Source organism: Accipiter gentilis, chromosome 7 (assembly GCF_929443795.1).
Source record: "Accipiter gentilis chromosome 7, bAccGen1.1, whole genome shotgun sequence".
Lineage (NCBI taxonomy): Eukaryota > Metazoa > Chordata > Aves > Accipitriformes > Accipitridae > Astur > Astur gentilis.
In genome coordinates, this window is record NC_064886.1 from 10,728,552 (window position 1) to 10,746,826 (window position 18,275).

An 18,275-nucleotide genomic window follows, 5' to 3' on the forward strand; every position below is an offset into this window, starting at 1 on the left:
GGGGCAGCTGAAATAGTAGCAGAGAAAAGGCAGAGAGGTGCCTGGAGGGAGAAGAAGCGTAGTTGTGCTATGCTGATGTTCCCTCCAGCAAACCTGCTAGCCTGCACATGGAAATGTGTTTTGAAGTGACGTGCTGAAGGGCACCACGTGTCCCGGGTGTGAGTCCAGTAGCCCTGTGACATTTGGTTTGTTTCTGCTCAGTGAGGGGATCGATAGATCCAGGGTGTTGGATCTGAGCTTTGCACAGTCTGCTTGCTTTTAAAAACATTTGCCTTTTGTCTTAGATGTGCCTCTGCGCTTCAGGCTGTTTGCGTACCACTTGCACCAAAGTTTTGAGCACTCTGTCTTTCTATCTCACATGCCTTTGGTGGACTCTTCTGTGCTGCCCCCAGAGTCGTGTGTGTCTTGCTACTGCCTCTGTGCAGTGAGCTGTGCCACCTGCCGTTGACTTCGTGTTGCTCCGCTGGGGATCCGCAGCTGGCAGGGAGGCTGTCTGCCAGGAATCTCACCATCCTGCTCCTTTCTGCTCTCTCCTCTGCCCTGGCAAGAGGTGAGCTTAGCTGGTTTTCTTGGTGTTTGCCTGTGCCATAAATTTACAGCTTGCCAGCAAAGCTCTGTTTCACAATATCTTCAAGGGTTGGATGGTGTGGTTTTCCTTCTGCTCCTGAAGGGGGGAATGGACTGAAACAGAGTGAAACACTTGGGAGATGTGGAGCCTGGGAAGGTCTAGGACAATGTACCTATGCTGGCATTTTTTGTGAGGGCACTGACACTGGTTACAGTCTTCCCAAACTCTGCTGCTCTTGTGGTACTTAGTGCCTTGCTGACCTGTTTGAGTGTGGCAGAAAGCTGTAAAGAGAGTATGGAGGCCAGGACAAAAGTATAGGACAGGGGGATTTAAGAGTGCAAGATGATGAGCAACACTTAGACATCCTGGAGCACCTCCAGGGTTTTATGGCACGGTGAGGTGGGAAGCAAGAGAACATTCTCCCTGGAGAACGAGGGGAAGGTTGGAGGGTGCTCCCATAGTTGGGGCAGGTCTTGCTTGGGTGTTTAGAGCAGACGTGGTTTTCTTGGTGAAGCAAGGTGTTCTCCCAACACATTTAGTGCGCTGGGCCAGTCTGCACCAGCTTGTATCACCTTGTCTTGCCCATTACCAAAATTATAACATGTTCTTCCCTATCAGGGTTGGAAGAGATGGTCAGGAATAGGGGAGAAGTTGCCACCTGACTGTGGGCTGTCCAGTGAAGCCCACAATTGCCTGGAGCACATGTTTGGGCCATAAGTCCTGCCAGCCTAGAAACTGGAATTTCCACTCTTCCTGGAAGGAGTGAAAATGAGCCTTCAGTTTTCCTTTTCTACTGCCTGAAACAAGCACCTGCCTCTGCATAGTGCACTAATTATTTGAGAAACTGCTTTAAGCTGGGCACTGATGCCAGGTGCCAGGCTGCTCCCATGTCCACCTGTCACATGTTTAAAGTGCTGTTCTGGAACCAGAGAGACATTAATTACAGCCTTAGTGAGATTGGCTATCTCTTGTGGTGGAGATGTCCCGAGGGCTTCTTTAATGGTGCTGTCAGATGTTTCTGCATTCCTGCGTGGAGCAATTACTTATCCTGTGTAATTTGCCCGCTGATCGAGGAGTTCTTCCACAAGATACGATGCTCGTTCACGTTCCATGGCACTTGGTGTTTTCTTCCTGCCTTAGTTTGGCAGCTGGTGGCAGCCAGGCTCCTGGTGGTCTCAGGAGGGGACCCTTCTTCCAAAATTCTTCTCTCCAATACCTCAATCCGTTTAATGGAGGTCTCTGCTGTTCCCATGGGTGTTTTGTGACAGTTTAGTCTAGTTTGTGTGTAATTCAGCCACACTGGTGCCAGGCACTTTGCAGCGTTAGTGGCTGCTATGGGGCTTCGGGTGTTCAGTGAGTGGGCTGTTGGGGAGAGTAAGTAGCTACTGCTCAGGCACTGTTTCACGGTGTCGAGTTGCCCCAAATCCTAAAGGTTCCTATTTTCCACAGGTGGGCTGACTTCCCCACATGGAGATGCAAACCTGAGAGGCAGCAGGCATGTCTTGACCTTGTAGGTGCTGCATCAGCAAGATCAACAAGGGCACAGTTTGCTTTTCCTGAGGCACCCATTCCTAGCCTGATGTGTTTTCTAGCTGTTTGGGAGCCATCAGCAGCTCCTCAAGTCTCTTCTGATGTCAGTACCGTCGGAGCCCCCTCCCTCCTCTGAGTGCTGTATCCCAGTTGGCAGTCCTTAGGAGCTCCCAAAGTCTTCTTTTTGGGTAGAGGCACCTCTGGGCCTGGCTTTCTGAGCTGACCCCAGGGAGCCCATGATGCCTTCAGCTCAGCCCTCAGACAGAGACGTGCCTTCTGTCAGGGTCCAGGTTTCAGAGGTGCCTTTAGCGGCCTCCGTATGTTGAAACCTTGTAATTTCCAGGAGGCTGCTGGTGGGGCCGATTATCTAGCTGGACTTCTCATCCCTCGTGTGGAATTTGCAGCCACTGCACATTTGTATGGCAGGAGCCTGGGTATGGGGGATGGCTTTAATTAGCTTGTTTCTCGGCTGGGACATGGAGGCCTCCAGAGCCTGAAGAAGTCATTGGAAATCACCAGAGCCCCAGGATCAGATACGGGAGGTTGTGTTTAAGGAAAAGACCTGCATGGACCAGCAGATTTTTCCTCTAGATTGGTGGTTAGCAAGGCGGAAACAAGCTGCAGCGCTGGTCTGGCACCTCCCAAACACTTAGGAGTGATGGCTCCTCCCTTGGCAGCTTGCTTTCTCCCCCCACCCCTTTGCCTTGTATATAAGGCCCCCTCGGAGCAGCCTTGGCACAACACAGCCCACTCCAGCGAGGCAGGCAGCAAGCTGCACCTCCAGTTCCAGCACCTCTGCTCTTGAGGAGAGTGAACCAGAAGGCCTTCAGCATGGGTAAGAGCCACTCTGCAGCCTCCCCGCAGCCCACAGCAGCTCCAAGCCTTGTAGCCCCATCCTGGACCTGGCTCCAGCCACCGCCTGGAGGCTGCAGACATCCCACCTTGAAACCCATTTGTGGACCGGTAGGTTTGTTCCTCTGCAGCACTGCAGGAGAGAGAAGAGTGGGACTGAAGTTTGGTGCGTTGTCCGACTGGTGCCAGAGGTTTCTATTGTCTCGCTACCGTTCTGCTTCCAGGGGCTTCTTTTGCCTTGAAAAGCCACTTGCATGGGGCTGTAGCATCTGTGCTGAGGGGAGCCTCCCCTTCTGCTGCAGAATCGTCAGGGAGACAAGAAACCAGACTTATTTTCCAGGCTAGACCTTCAATACTGACGTGGTTCTCTGTGTAAGCGCTCTCTCCTTCACTGCTGATGGGGAAGCGATCAGTGAGGTGCTCAGAGGATGCAGAAGGGAACTGAGCAGTGGTTTAATCCATGATATGCCAGGTGGCACTTGAGAGAGGATTCCTCTCCTGTATCTGTGATTTGTCAGTGCCATAACAAGACTAGATGCTGGTCACAGAGGTCCCCATTGACAGCGGGGGTGGGAGAAGGTCCGTCGGGTAGGACAGAGTCTTCTTTTAGGACGTGGACCTTTCTCATTTTATTCTTCTCTTCTTCTCAAATCAGACAGATGCAGAGTTCAGTGCTACGAGTACCCCACCTGCCCGGATGTTGTGAAAGGCAAGTCCTCTTGAGCGTGTTTTGGAGTGGGTAGTGGAGACCACCATTAACCACGTGTGTTATAGCCTCTCCAAAGGGAGAAGGCTGTAACTACATGGAGATCCACTTTTGTTCTCTTACCTCTGGGTCAGTAATGGAAGCGGGGTTGGACAGTTGACAATGACCAAGGAGGAAGGTTGTAGCATCCAGAAAAATAAGTTCAGTCCTCTCTGAGAGTCTGTTGAAGCTTTTCTTTTCCTTTCTGGCTGGTTCATGGTGTGTTTTAAAGGAAGCTTTCTATATACCCAGCTCCCAGAGAGGAGGTTGCCTACGTGACCTGTACCTACAGGGAAACATGCATCGACCAACCTGACTTCCTGGCCACCATTGATCTCAACCCCAGATCTCCATATTATTGCCAGGTACCTGTGTCTTGACTGTGTTTTTATTGGGCTGGTGACTAGCTGCTGGCTCTGTGCTTTATAGTGCCTCCAGATTCAGGACATCTACTCTTTTTTGCTGGGGAAAATCAGATTGCTTGATAGCCACTCTGTCATGCCAGCTGTCTGTATATGCCTTACACCTTCTTGTCCTCCTGCATCTTTCTGTCTCGTCCACCCTGAAATGACTTTTTTCCCCTGCTGCCTGTTCATATCCTGCCAAGACCCATCTGGGAAACCCCTTGTGAGTTTTGTCATGACAGGTCTACTTCTTGCTTCTCCACCGGTGTTATGCATGAGATAGGGACGTTGTCTGCTAGGAATCTCACCTTCCTGGTCTCTTTCCACTGTCTTCTGTATGCCTCGCTCTAGCTGAATCACCTCTCTCTCTGTGTCCCGGGGACAAGTTGGCTCTAACTCACTTCCCAACTCACTTCCAGAGAATCTTGGTGCTGCTAGTGAGTTTTTGAGCAAATGCTCTGAATCACCCTGTCAGTGGCTGCTCAGCATGGAAAATGGTCTCCAGTGACCCAGGTGGTTCAGGATATCCAGCACTTTTGCAGAGTTCAGCAATTTTCTACTGTGCTGCAATGTCGGCGATGTTCTGTTATGCACTGTACCAACCTGTCTGCTGTCATCCTAAATGGGAAATTGGAGTTTACCTGTCTCCAAAGGCTGCAAAGACACATTATCTACTGTGCATCTTTGAACGATCAGTCACATTTAACATTTCCGGAGATCTCCTTTGGTGTGGGCAGTGGTGTTATCATCTCTATGTTGCTGGTTGCATTAGGGTCCCCATTTCTCTGTGCCTCCCTGTGCGAACCCTAACTCTACCTTGAGTGCCTAGGTGATTCACCGCCTGCCCATGCCCAACCTCAAAGACGAGCTGCATTCCTCGGGGTGGAGCGCTGCCTGCCCCTGCTTTGACAATACCACAACGAAAAGGAACAAGCTGATTCTTCCCTGTTTGATTTCTTCCCGCATTTACGTGGTGGATGTGGGTTCACAGTGCCGGGCTCCCAAGCTGTGTAAGGTATGCCTGAGGTGATTCAAAGACAAGCTTCTGGGAAGGAGTTGGGAACTGGTGCTTCTTGAATAATGTAGAGGGAAGAAGGGTTCTCTCTTCATCTTCTCTTCCACCCTGATTTTAGAGAGCTGGGTCACTTTTCCCTCTCGGCTCTCTCCTTTTCAGAGCAAGGAAGGCTCTCATCATCATTGCCTTCCCTTCTGTGTGCCTGTTGCATTCAGAGAGAGTCTAATAACGGGAAGTCACGCAACACACCACACCTGCCCCACTCCCAAATAGTGAGGTGGACAGACAAGCTGTTATGAGTTAGGTGTTGCTGCACTCTTGTTGTCTGTGTAGAGGGGAGCTCAGAGGCTTCTGTGCTCCTCTTGAAGGAGGAGCAGGTCCTAGCAAGCGTGAGTTCTGGGAAAGAAAGCTCCAGCAAGTGTCAGAGATTTTCAGAAGTCTCTGATGGCCAAAGGCTCTGCCAGGAAGTGTGAAATGAGCTGAGCAGTCAGAGGCTGAAGTGTGTGTGTGTGTGTGTCAACTTTTTTCAGATGATTGAGCCAGTGGATGTCTTCTGGAAGTGCAACAAGGGTTACCTCAATATACCTCGCAGCCTGCCTAATGGCGATATTCTGATTGCCAACACAGGAGATCCATCTGGCAATTCAAAAGGTACTTTGCCCTTTAATAACTCCATGAACAAACTGATTGGTTTGGAAGTGGAATATGTAGTATTTCGTGCATCCCCTTTTTGTATCACAGGTGGATTTATTGTGCTGGATGGAGAGACCTTTGAGCTGAAGGGGAACTGGGAAAATGAGTGTGACAGCCCACCGAGTGGATATGACTTCTGCTACAAGCCATGCCACAATGTTCTGGTCAGCTCTGCCGGAGTAGTCCCAAAATGTGTGGGGTATGGATTCAGTCCTGATGACTTCAAGAAAGGTGAGGGAATATGGGTGCAAGTGCTGAGCCAGAACTCACCAAGGTGGTGGGAGGGTGTCGATGCCATCAAAGAAAGGGCCAGAGCTGGTGAGAGGACACAGGCAGATTTCTTCCCCAATGGCCCATTTTACAGACACAGCTGCTGGACGTGGAGCATCTGTCCTTAAGACAGGCTGGTTCCTGTCTTCTCCCACTGCTCCCTAAATCACCGCAGTTTCTCTGCTGATTCTGGCTCGTCGCTGCCACGGCTGTCCCTGCCTGTGAGCATTTTGGGGAGGGACTAGGGTAGCCCTCCCTCTTCTGACGTGGTTTTCCTTTTCCTCAGGGGTCTTTGGGCGCCGCCTGAACGTGTGGAACTTGTCCTGCCGCAGCCTCATCCAGTGCTTTGACCTGGGGGAGGACTCTCTGCCCCTGAGCGTTAAATTTCTCCACAACCCCGATGCTGCCGAGGGATATGTCAGCTGTGCCCTGAGTGGCATCGTCTACCGCTTCTACAAGTGCGAGGCAAGTATTGTGCCAGCAGCCAGGGGAGACCTGGCCGTGGTGAGCTACAGAGGGATTGAGAAACACACAGAAGAAATCTGGGGTAGCAGAGAGAAAGAAGGAGGCGTGTGGAGAGGGCAGTATCCAGACCCTGCTTTGGATTTGTGTGCTAGAACGAGAGGAGTCTGTTCTTCCACTAAGTATAAAGGGAGCCCATCGTGACCAGCTGGGATGAACATCTGGGGGATTAATTTGAGCGATGAAGACCAGCCTTGCTGTTGGTATCCAACGATGCTGTCCTAATTGTGTCTGCTCATAGTAGCTGGGTGCAGTGGTAGCCTTCCTCAGGCAACTTTGCCTAGCTGTGCAAGTGTGTGAGTGCAGGGGAGTGCTCTTGCCTGACCAGCCAGGAACGCTCATGGTGTGGTGCCTGTGTTTCTTGTGCAGAGAGACAACTGGGCAGTGGAGGAGGTGATTCGGATACCGGCCAAGGACGTGACGGGATGGATTATGCCCAAGATGCCAGGTTTGTGTGCCCTGAAGTGGTGTTTCCTTTTTCCTCCGGAGCGTTGTTTTGCACAGCCTGGCAAAGCCCACTCACTGACCGCCAAAGCCTTGCTGCGTAAACACAGCAGAAGGCTCGTTGGAGGGGCTGAGGGGCTGCGCACACTCCCAAGAAGACACTGCTGCCCCAGCTGGAGCCTGTGCACTTGAGCCTGTGAGATGGTCAGAATGGCAGGGAGAGATGCGAGCTGGGGTTCGATGCAAGGCATGTTTTCTGTTGCTGCTGTCTTCTCTGGAGCTTTTTGTTTCTGTGCCCTAGCATTCACAGTGGACCTCATCATCTCAATGGATGACAAGTACCTCTATCTCAGCAACTGGCTGCATGGAGACATCCGCCAGTATGAGCTCTCCAAAACCTGCAAGCCCAGGCTGGTGGGACAGGTAAGGCAGGAGCAGAAAGGCTTGTGCTGTTGGGTTCCTCAGCAGGATCTGGTGGTGGTTAGATGACAAGGCGTCATGTCTCCCACTGCCTCGTTTACAGGTGTTTGTGGGAGGCAGTATCCTCAGAGGTGGACCTGTGGCTGTGTGTAGAGACGAAGAGCTGAAGTGCCAGCCAGAGCCCTTGGTGATCAAGGTGAGTTCCATGGCCTGTTTGCCCTCTGGTGTCCTTTGGACTTTGGCTCTGCTCTGCTAATTCTCTGCCCAGGGTTTCTGGGGTAGGTCTCCACTGCGGAGGTGCCCTGTGTCTGCAGCATCTGGTAGCTTGTCTGTGTTGGGAGGGGAGGCAGCCACTCTGCTCTGCTCTGCTCTCCTGCTCCTGCTTGTGCTTGACTGCTCCAAGAAAGAAGCCAGTAACATCACTGCTGTCTGTTGTGCCTTCAGTGCAAGAGAGTGTACGGCGGCCCTAGTAAAATGCAGCTCAGCGTGGATGGCAAGAGGCTGTACGTCACCAACTCCTTATACAGCACGTGGGACAAGCAGTTCTACCCGAACTTGGTCAAGTAAGAAACATTTGGGAGACAAGGGGCCTCTTTTGCATGGCCTCTCTGTTAGAAACAGGAAAGGTGCCTCATCAGGGGGGCTACAAGGACGCGTTTGTGATTGCAAGGGGACAGCTCTTCCTAACACCATCCCCGCAGCTTCCTCATGTTGAATTTCACGTTGTGAGTTGACTCACACACGTCTCTGGCTGGGCAAGGTGCAGCTGCTGCCTGTGTGGAGCTGCAGTGCCAGGGATTGGCTTGGGAGAGCCTAAGTGTTTCAGTCTGAAAGGTGGAGTGAATCCATCTATGGATCTCTGGGAGCCAGGCCACGTCTCTGCTACAGCATCTCCCAGTGTATCCACCAGAGATGTTTTGATTTAGCAAAGCAGACGATGATCTCCAACACCAAGGCAAGCTCCAGCCTGCCTGTCACATCATGCCGAGCAGATACAGAACAGGAGAGTGACGGGCAGGATCTCTTGAACAGGACCATGGTTTGCTTGTCTGTAATAGCTGTGCTCTCGTCCCCTCGCAGGGAAGGCTCTGTCATGCTGCAGATTGATGTGGACACTGAGAAAGGCGGCCTGACCGTGAACAAGAACTTCCTGGTGGATTTTGGAAAGGAACCCAATGGGCCTTGCCTTGCCCATGACATCCACTTCCCTTGTGGGGATTCCACCACCGATGTCTTGGCCTAGGCGCCATGTAAAAGACTCCCTTCTTCTCTCTCTTCTGTAGTGCAGCCATTCAGAGCGTAGGGTAATTGGGTCTGGGGGTCCTCATTCGTTGCTGGAGTCTAGATTTCTGCTAACATAAGCTATGGAAGCTCTGCCTTGTTGCGAGGGTTTGGTTCAGGCCAGTGAACAACGACACAGGCATGTTTTCAGTGCAAAGCAATCCCTGGGCGTGATTCACAGAGCAGAGCCCAGGGCGATTGCTCAGATACAGACACGTGCAGTGCACACAGTGCCTTTCGGCAGACATCTGCATACCCACCGTGCCTTGCCTCATTGCTACAGGCCTGTTGGGCACCTGCCTTGATGTCCCCAGCCCGTTAGCAATCGCTGCCTAGTACCGGGGCCGGTAGCAAGGTGTTGGACTCTCAGTTATGCTTCAGAGCTTGTTCACCCTTGAAAACTAAGGCAAAAGAAAGTGAAGTGCCCAGTTTGTCCGAGTTACTGTTCTTCAGCCAGGACATTCCTGGATAGTCTTCCCTGGCACAAGAGCCCTCTTGGCTCGCTTCTCACGTGCTTGGGTCGGTATGCGTTATAGCTGAAGGAGTATGAAGTGCTTTATTTCAAAAAGAGGTGCCTGTTTCATGACACTGGTTTGCTCTTGTGTTCTGCTTTAAACAAGAATAAAATTGTTCTTTGCATCAGCTGGATCTTCACGTGTCTTATTTCATTGAAGCCTTTCTATATTGTTTTCAGCAGTGGTTAATGATTAGGTCAGGGTTTTAGAAATCCCTGTGACAGAAACACTGTCTGGTCAGGAGTGCCTGTTAGTCTTCCTGAAACCCAAAGGTTGCAAAAATGTGGATCTAATGTGAATCCTTACAGATTTTAGCTTTTTCCATATTTACCTTGGAAGAAAACATCTTCGCTTTCTTTCTTCACACTTCCCATGGACAAAAATATTGCTACAGCTCTCTTGTGCCCCCTTAATGGTCCCAGGAGAAAAACACTCCCTTCTGGAGAGCAGTTCCATAGCTCCAATGAGGTGTCCAAGAGGTCTGGGAGAAATTGCCCCCTTGGGGGTCCTCTTCTCACTGGCTAGAGAGGACGACATTAGACGAGGTCTTGAGTTTCAGGAGGTGAGAGGCATCCCTGGGGCGCTGCTTGAGGGTGACACCCCGTTCTGATCCTCCAGAGCTGCCTTGCTTGAAGGCCTTCTCGGGGGATGTCCCTGCTGTTGAGGTGGCTTTGGAATGAGCCTTATCTCACCTGCCTTCAGACCCTGCAAAGCCTCTGTCTCAGTGGAGGTGCCTCCTCCTCTCCCTTGGCTGGAGGGAGAGTCTGGCCAGCAGACATCCCTATGCCAGCGTGTGGTCCAGGTGGCTGGAGGTAGCTGTGCTGAATCCACCCTGGAAACCCCTCCTTGGGGTGGGGCCAGGCACCATCCACCTTAACGCAGGGAAGAACTCCCTTACCGAATGGCCATCTTTATGGGGTTGATCAGAGAGTCTGCTGTCCCTCACACTATCGACTGACCGTCCTCTCTGACTTGCAGGTGGTCGCACAGCAAGGCGAGGACTCAGCCTGGGCTTTGAGCTGCAGCTGGACCGTGAAGACCAACAGGCAACGGTGCAGAGGTGACCCAGCAACTTGTTCCACCATCAGGCCATGCTATGCCCAAGCTGGATGGATGTGGACATGTTTCTGCTGGTATGAGCGAATGCCTTCGTCCCCTCCAAGGCCTGTTCCCAGCTCCTTGGGTCCTGATTTCAGTGTTTCAGGTAGTGTGGGCCTTTCCTCACACTTGCGCATGAGCTACCCCGAGGAATGTGGAACGTGGTGCATCTGCAGTGGCTGAATGTGCCTTACCTGGGGAGATGGTGAATTGGGGTGGCTGAAGTTGGATGCTTCATCTGTTCCCTCTTGTGGTTATTTGGAAGATAGGCTTCTCCCTGGTGCCAGCACCCGCCAAGTCCTTCCCAGCTTCCAACAGCTTCCCCAAAGTGCTTTGTTCTGGAGTACAATCTGGGAGGGAAGATAGCATTTCATGAGTACCTGAAGGGCATCCTTGGACTGCACTACTCATTAATGCACCAATTTAAGATGAGGCTTGTAGCTGGAAACTAGTATCTTGAAAAAACTTGCTGACAGTGCAGCTGTTGTGAGTGCTCCATTCTGCCCTGGGTCTTCTTTTCAGAGGAACCTTCAATTTTCTGTCCCCTTCCAGGTAGCAGCAGAGGCAAGAAATAATCCCAGCCTATATTCCACTCTAAGCAGCAGAAGACCCACACATTTGATCTCCTCCCCTCTAGTCTGCAGGCTGCAGCAGATGAATGTTGAGATCTCCTAACCCTCCTGAATGCTTTTTGCTGTGCTTTTGTAGCATTTGCTCATTTCAGTGTTTAGAAGCCTGGCTGAATATGTGGAAACAGCACTGAGTGTGAATGTGACCTTTGCTTTCTTTAAGGGATGTTGCCAGGGAGAGGATGCAAATATAACATTCTGGCTGTTTCTTAAAGTATTTTGCAGAGGAATCATAGATATTGCAGAGAATGGAAAAGGGTATTGATTAGGTTGTTTTACCATAGATAAAAATATTGTCTTGTAGGATAGATGAAAAAACCAGTCATACATATTCTGCCTTTACATTCATAGTACAATGGATAGCGACTGAGCAGAAACTCATACAGACAAGTGTAAAATGAGTCCTTGGAGTGGAGCCTGAAATGTTTAGGTAAACTGCTCAGCATATGTATTCCTGGTTTGCATTTCCTTCTCCATCACAGGAGGAAAGTCAACTGTTCTTGTTTTCAGTTGTTACAAGGCTGGAGCCTGATTTGCAGTGCTCGTAGGGACTTTTAAGGAAAGTTGCCAATGCCTTTCTTTAGGCAGAGGCATGGAAGAGGAGAAAAAGCAGGTCCTGCTCGTCCGTCCTCCCCAGCTGCATGGTGCTGCCACTCCTCTTGTGTCAGATGGAGCGATTGTGCAGTTGTGGGAGGAGTCGGTCGGAGGAGCTGATCCGGCAGAAAACTGTGCTGCCAGAAAAGTGACTCACCGTCCATCTCCCTGTGGCTGCACATGGCAGGGCCCTTCAGCAGCAGCCTGAAGTCACTTCTCATTACATGGTGTCTGAAATCACAACCTAAGGATGTGGGTGTCAGATGGGTTTGTCGGGTTGCAGCTGTGGGCTGCAGTGGGGAGGGGTGATCCCACTGCTGCCGTGCTTCTGGCCAGACCTTTCTGCGCCCTCCCCTGTGACTCCTGCTCCAACAGCAAACCACTCATTCAGAGGGGAAGGGGCAGCTGAAATAGTAGCAGAGAAAAGGCAGAGAGGTGCCTGGAGGGAGAAGAAGCGTAGTTGTGCTATGCTGATGTTCCCTCCAGCAAACCTGCTAGCCTGCACATGGAAATGTGTTTTGAAGTGACGTGCTGAAGGGCACCACGTGTCCCGGGTGTGAGTCCAGTAGCCCTGTGACATTTGGTTTGTTTCTGCTCAGTGAGGGGATCGATAGATCCAGGGTGTTGGATCTGAGCTTTGCACAGTCTGCTTGCTTTTAAAAACATTTGCCTTTTGTCTTAGATGTGCCTCTGCGCTTCAGGCTGTTTGCGTACCACTTGCACCAAAGTTTTGAGCACTCTGTCTTTCTATCTCACATGCCTTTGGTGGACTCTTCTGTGCTGCCCCCAGAGTCGTTTGTGTCTTGCTACTGCCTCTGTGCAGTGAGCTGTGCCACCTGCCGTTGACTTCGTGTTGCTCCGCTGGGGATCCGCAGCTGGCAGGGAGGCTGTCTGCCAGGAATCTCACCATCCTGCTCCTTTCTGCTCTCTCCTCTGCCCTGGCAAGAGGTGAGCTTAGCTGGTTTTGCTCGGTGTTTGCCCGTGCCATGAACCTACAGCTTCTCTGTGGCTGAGGCTGGGAGCAGTGTCCCCTGAGCCTGGTTCATGAAGTCTAATGGCTCAGCTGCGTAGGGCATCCAGCAGCTTTGGCAGCATGCCTTGTAATGTCCATGCTGTTGTGTTGTCCACTCTACTAACCACCCCTTCTCATCATATATGGAAAATCAGATTTGACCTCCTTCATGAGGCTGTAAATTCTGTTTATCTTCTCAAACCATGTCTCTGAACAGATTAGTGTGCTCTTGCAAAGAGTATTTTATAAACCAATGTGTCTGTGGCAGGATCTGTCTCTCCCATCCTTAGATCAGGAGACTCTGGAGTGGACAGACATAGTTGCCTGCATTGCCTTTATGCCTGTGGAGAGAGAAAAGGGCATCCAGGGAGTATGTTCCAAGTCATTCAAGTTGGCCATTTCAAATAGGTTAGATGAGTAACACCCAGAAAAATTATCTTCTGATTTATTCTCTCCTGAGGCTTTTTGCCTAAAATGCTTCAAAGCATTGTGAACTTTGAATCCAGTGTTGAGGGCACTGGAAAAGCCCTATCTCTGGCTTCAAACAGAACATTTACAGCTCTCTTATTTATTTAGATAGTTGTTGTTCAGGTGTTCATTGGCATGGGATGTGTAATCCAGTTATTGAAAGAATGTAGGACTTCAGCTTTCAGCTTTCCACATGTCTCAGGCATAGATGTGCTACTAAACAGAAGCAGCAAGCACAGTGTTACTCTCACTCAGTCCCTAGAGGCAGTCTCAGTGCAGCAAGGCTTAAGTGACTGCATTAAGGTCCCCTTTTCTCTCTGCCTCTCCAAGTGAAATAATTCTGCCTTTGACTGGGTGTGTGATCCACTGCCTATCCATGCTCAACCTGAAAGATGAGCATCAGCACTTTAGGGTGGAATGGAAGTATCACATGTTTTGTAGATGTGTCATCAAGGAAAAGGAACAAGCTGATTCTTCTGAGGTTTTTTCCCTGATTTTGTGTGGTGGATAGGAGAACAAACTTCTGAGCTCTCAAGCTGTGTATGCTATGCCTGAGGTAACATGCCTCTGAGAAGGAGATGAGATCTGGAGCTTTTGGAAGAAGATACAAGGAAGAGGAGTTTTGGATTACCCCTCAATGCTTGTGTAGGCAAATATGGAACTGAGACTCATCAGTAGTCAGTTAAAATACAAGTCATTAAAAAGGAGATCTTAGATACAGAAAAATAGTAGGGAGTGGGATATACTTATATTAGGGTATAGTTCCTTTGTCCATAAACCAGCTTTCTTATTCTTTTTCAGAGGAGGTTGGTGGATTTTGGGAGGAACTCAACCAGGTTTGCATGCTCATGATAGTGGCTTCTCTTGTGGAGACTGCACATCTGATGTCAAGGTGTAGCAATGCAAGGAAGAGCCCAGATTCCTTTCTCTGTTCTCAAATGTAGTTGTTACAGAAAGACATAAAGTGACTTTTTTTCAGCAGAGACTTTGTCCACAACTTGAATCACCATGGTTTAGTATGTACTGCAGAAGCTGTCTTACTCCAGTGATCAGATTGAGAAAGAGCAATTCCTCTGTTGGTGTATATCTGCACCTAACAGACAAGTGCCAGTGAGGTTACCTCCTATTGTCACCTTTCTTTCTATCAGCAGTGCAATTTCACATTTCTTATTTGTCATATTTTTCCTCACCCAACAGAAGGTTTCTGATCAGCTCATGTATCAGTCTGACAGCTTCAAAAAATCATCCCCTTTTTCCTCTCTGTTTCATGTTCACTGCTGATTGGAGAGTTCGGACGCCTTCATATACACATTGGCAATGATTCCTTGGTGCTTGTAGATGAAATGCCAGGCCCCACAGCAGTTCAGGTAGGAATGACAAATGGAAATGGGGGCTCACTCCATGAATTTAAATTTGTCAGCAAAGCTCTGCTTCAGAACATCATCAAAACCGACTGGCAGCTGCTTATAATCAGACTCCCTGCAGGTCAGGATCATTAGGCAGTAAACACTGATGTGCAGAGCTGTGGGGGCTCCAATCCAGCACTCTCTAAGACACATCTTGAAGAAGTTAACAGTAGACTTTATTAAGCTTCCCATACCACATCAGCAGCTTGTAAATTAACCTCCAAAACTTGTCCCTGCTGTTTGAGGTGATAAATTGTGCCTTTTTTGACACAAGGGCTGGATGGTGTGGTTTTCCTTCTGCTCCTGAAGGGGGGAATGGACTGAAACAGAGTGAAACACTTGGGAGATGTGGAGCCTGGGAAGGTCTAGGACAATGTACCTATGCTGGCATTTTTTGTGAGGGCACTGACACTGGTTACAGTCTTCCCAAACTCTGCTGCTCTTGTGGTACTTAGTGCCTTGCTGACCTGTTTGAGTGTGGCAGAAAGCTGTAAAGAGAGTATGGAGGCCAGGACAAAAGTATAGGACAGGGGGATTTAAGAGTGCAAGATGATGAGCAACACTTAGACATCCTGGAGCACCTCCAGGGTTTTATGGCACGGTGAGGTGGGAAGCAAGAGAACATCCTCCCTGGAGAAAGAAGGGAAGGTTGGAGGGTGCTCCCATAGTTGGGGCAGGTCTTGCTTGGGTGTTTAGAGCAGACGTGGTTTTCTTGGTGAAGCAAGGTGTTCTCCCAACGCATTTAGTGCGCTGGGCCAGTCTGCACTAGGTTGCATCACCTTGTCTTGCCCATTACCAAAATTATAGCATGTTCTTCCCTATCAGGGTTGGAAGAGATGGTCAGGAATAGGGGAGAAGTTGCCACCTGACTGTGGGCTGTCCAGTGAAGCCCCTGATTGCTTTTCCATGTCATGGCTTCCCATCTCTGCCTGCCATAGGGAGCTTTTCTTGGGCTGAGAGCAGACCACACTGATTGTGTTCTCCGCTAACCATCGCTTGCTTACTTGTTGGTGTTGCTGAGCCTGCTCTTATCCTTCCTGCTATCAGTTTTAATTAGAAAACTCTACACCCCACAGCTTGGTTTTGTGAGAGGTGCCAAAGACGTCACCAAGGAAAGCCAAATAGGATGACCAGCAAAATTTGTTAATGAGTGGAAGACTAATGAACTTTTTAATTAGCAGGTGTGCAGGTGCAAGAAGAAGGTGCAGTGAGACATGCACATTGTGGCAGCAGAAGCATGCAAAGAGGCATCAGCTAAGCACCTGAAATTGCCTCTGATGGAACAGGAGCTTCTCTCATGTCCTTGGGCCTGGTTGTGCTTCCTGCCTACCAGGCAAATAAGACCGCAGCAAGTGAGGTACAATGCCTGAATCTCTCTTGGTTTTGATTGGGGAAAGATGAGCAGTTCTACCCAGCTCAGAGCAGCATGGGAGAGCAATGGTGAGCTCTGTGCAGGCAAGCAGAGGAGAGGGAAGGGTCATTTTGAGTTGCTCTGAGGAGGACAGCTAGCTAGCTCCAGCTATGGAGCTGCTCATGGACTGAGGGCTTCCTTCTGATTCTTGAGGTGTGAGCTCTTGAAATCTGCCCGGTGATGATCGGAAGCCAGGTTTGTTCCCAACACTGTCACCTCTTTGTGAGCCCAGGACAAGCTTGCTGCCCTTAGGAGACATAGAAGAGTTTGCCTCTGAGAATCAGAGATAGAGACAAATTCTTTGCTTCCACTTGTGCAAGTGTGGCCCAAAAAACGCATGGCATGTTGTGAAAATGTGTGGGTTGCAGTCTGATGAAGCAGAGCATTGACAGGGTATAGGCGCTGCAAGAGGCAGACCCAGACTGAAAGCTGTCCCAGGCAAGCAATACTGAAAGTCTCTGTGCTGCATTTTACAGAAAAGGTTGTACCAGCTATTTCCACATCTCTCTGCGGTAGGAGTTTGCTGGTGAAGGATGGGATGTGCAAACTCCTGCAAAAGCAGTGCCACAAGTCCTGTTCAGAAGCACACGTCTATAAAATAAACTCTTTGAGAATTACTGTAAAAGGGCTATGACTGTTCTTAATCCAGAGGGAGAAATCCAGCAATATCTTGCTAGGCTTAGAAAGCAGTGCACAGCCCTAGGAGGCATCATTGTGTCCTTCACCTTCAGAGTGCTGCTGGCTTCATACAGCTGAAGTAGAAGTGTTTAACATTCATATAGCCATGAGGGTGGAAAGATAGCCATTGTTCAGCACTCTGGGTCTTACAGCATTGGCCTGTCAGTCTTTGTTTCGTCCAATATGGATTTACAGGGGCCTTTCATTGAGTGTCCTTACCTTTGAAGATGGTGACAACCTGTACACATTAAACCTGGTGTTACACTTAAGCCAAGTCCTGTGTGGAGCCCAGTGCCTTAATCCAGTTTGGCCTGGTGCAGCTGAACTCCCCCATGTACAGCGTAGCTCTTTGATACCTCTTTCTGCTGGCGTCCCTTGCAGTTCCTCCTTATGTTTGCTAGTTTTTCTGACATCCAAGAAAGGTCCCTCTGCTCAGGTCTTCCAGGTCCTAGGTGGACACCATGCTCAATTAAATGGGCTGTTCTAATGCTGTGGAAAAGCCATCCAGAAGTGTCTCCATTACATGTCTGATTTGATATGAGGATAGAGTTTCTTTCCATGTGGTTACTCTTGCCCAGCATGTCAAATTATTTCATAGTCAATAACATAAGGCTTTGAGCCATTACTGTGCATGCTTTCTCCTTTCATCCACAATATTATTTTAACACCTTCTCCTTGCCTTATAGTGAACCTTGATGTAACTGGGATGCAGCTGGTCAGTAATACATTGACTGGTAGCATAGAAGTGTCTGGCTGTGGTAATGATCCCTCTCCTGACTGTCTTTGTCCCTTGCACTGAAAATGCTGAGATGGATTTCTGCTAAACAAATCACAACTTCATCCAAGTGCAGCAGTTTGATGGTCCTCTCTTACAGAGAAGATCAAGTGTTTGGCTGCTCCCATGTCTACCTGTCACATGTTTAAAGTGTTGTTCTGGAAGCCATTAATTACAGCAATGCTGAGATTGCCTAAGCTGTCCTCTCTTCTGATGGAGGTCTCCTGAGGGCTTCTTTAATGGTGCTGTCAGATGTTTCTGCATTCCTGCGTGGAGCAATTACTTATCCTGTGTAATTTGCCCGCTGATCGAGGAGTTCTTCCACAAGATACGATGCTCGTTCACGTTCCATGGCACTTGGTGTTTTCTTCCTGCCTTAGTTTGGCAGCTGGTGGCAGCCAGGCTCCTGGTGGTCTCAGGAGGGGACCCTTCTTCCAAAATTCTTCTCTCCAATACCTCAATCCGTTTAATGGAGGTCTCTGCTGTTCCCATGGGTGTTTTGTGACAGTTTAGTCTAGTTTGTGTGTAATTCAGCCACACTGGTGCCAGGCACTTTGCAGCGTTAGTGGCTGCTATGGGGCTTCGGGTGTTCAGTGAGTGGGCTGTTGGGGAGAGTAAGTAGCTACTGCTCAGGCACTGTTTCACGGTGTCGAGTTGCCCCAAATCCTAAAGGTTCCTATTTTCCACAGGTGGGCTGACTTCCCCACATGGAGATGCAAACCTGAGAGGCAGCAGGCATGTCTTGACCTTGTAGGTGCTGCATCAGCAAGATCAACAAGGGCACAGTTTGCTTTTCCTGAGGCACCCATTCCTAGCCTGATGTGTTTTCTAGCTGTTTGGGAGCCATCAGCAGCTCCTCAAGTCTCTTCTGATGTCAGTACCGTCGGAGCCCCCTCCCTCCTCTGAGTGCTGTATCCCAGTTGGCAGTCCTTAGGAGCTCCCAAA

At 49.7% G+C, this 18,275-nt stretch overlaps 1 protein-coding gene across 1 annotated transcript; it reads left to right on the forward strand.

Moving 5' to 3' along the window:
• Positions 1 to 3,515: 3,515 nt before the first annotated feature.
• LOC126040565 (methanethiol oxidase-like) lies at positions 3,516 to 9,309 on the forward strand. The gene is made up of 11 exons (XM_049805174.1): positions 3,516 to 3,659; positions 3,948 to 4,060; positions 4,929 to 5,114; positions 5,645 to 5,765; positions 5,856 to 6,038; positions 6,364 to 6,546; positions 6,973 to 7,047; positions 7,345 to 7,466; positions 7,567 to 7,659; positions 7,908 to 8,026; positions 8,544 to 9,309. Exons 3-11 carry the CDS (start codon positions 4,947 to 4,949, stop codon positions 8,704 to 8,706), a joined length of 1,227 nt encoding a protein of 408 aa, XP_049661131.1. The 5' UTR covers positions 3,516 to 3,659; positions 3,948 to 4,060; positions 4,929 to 4,946; the 3' UTR covers positions 8,707 to 9,309.
• Positions 9,310 to 18,275: the final 8,966 nt, after the last annotated feature.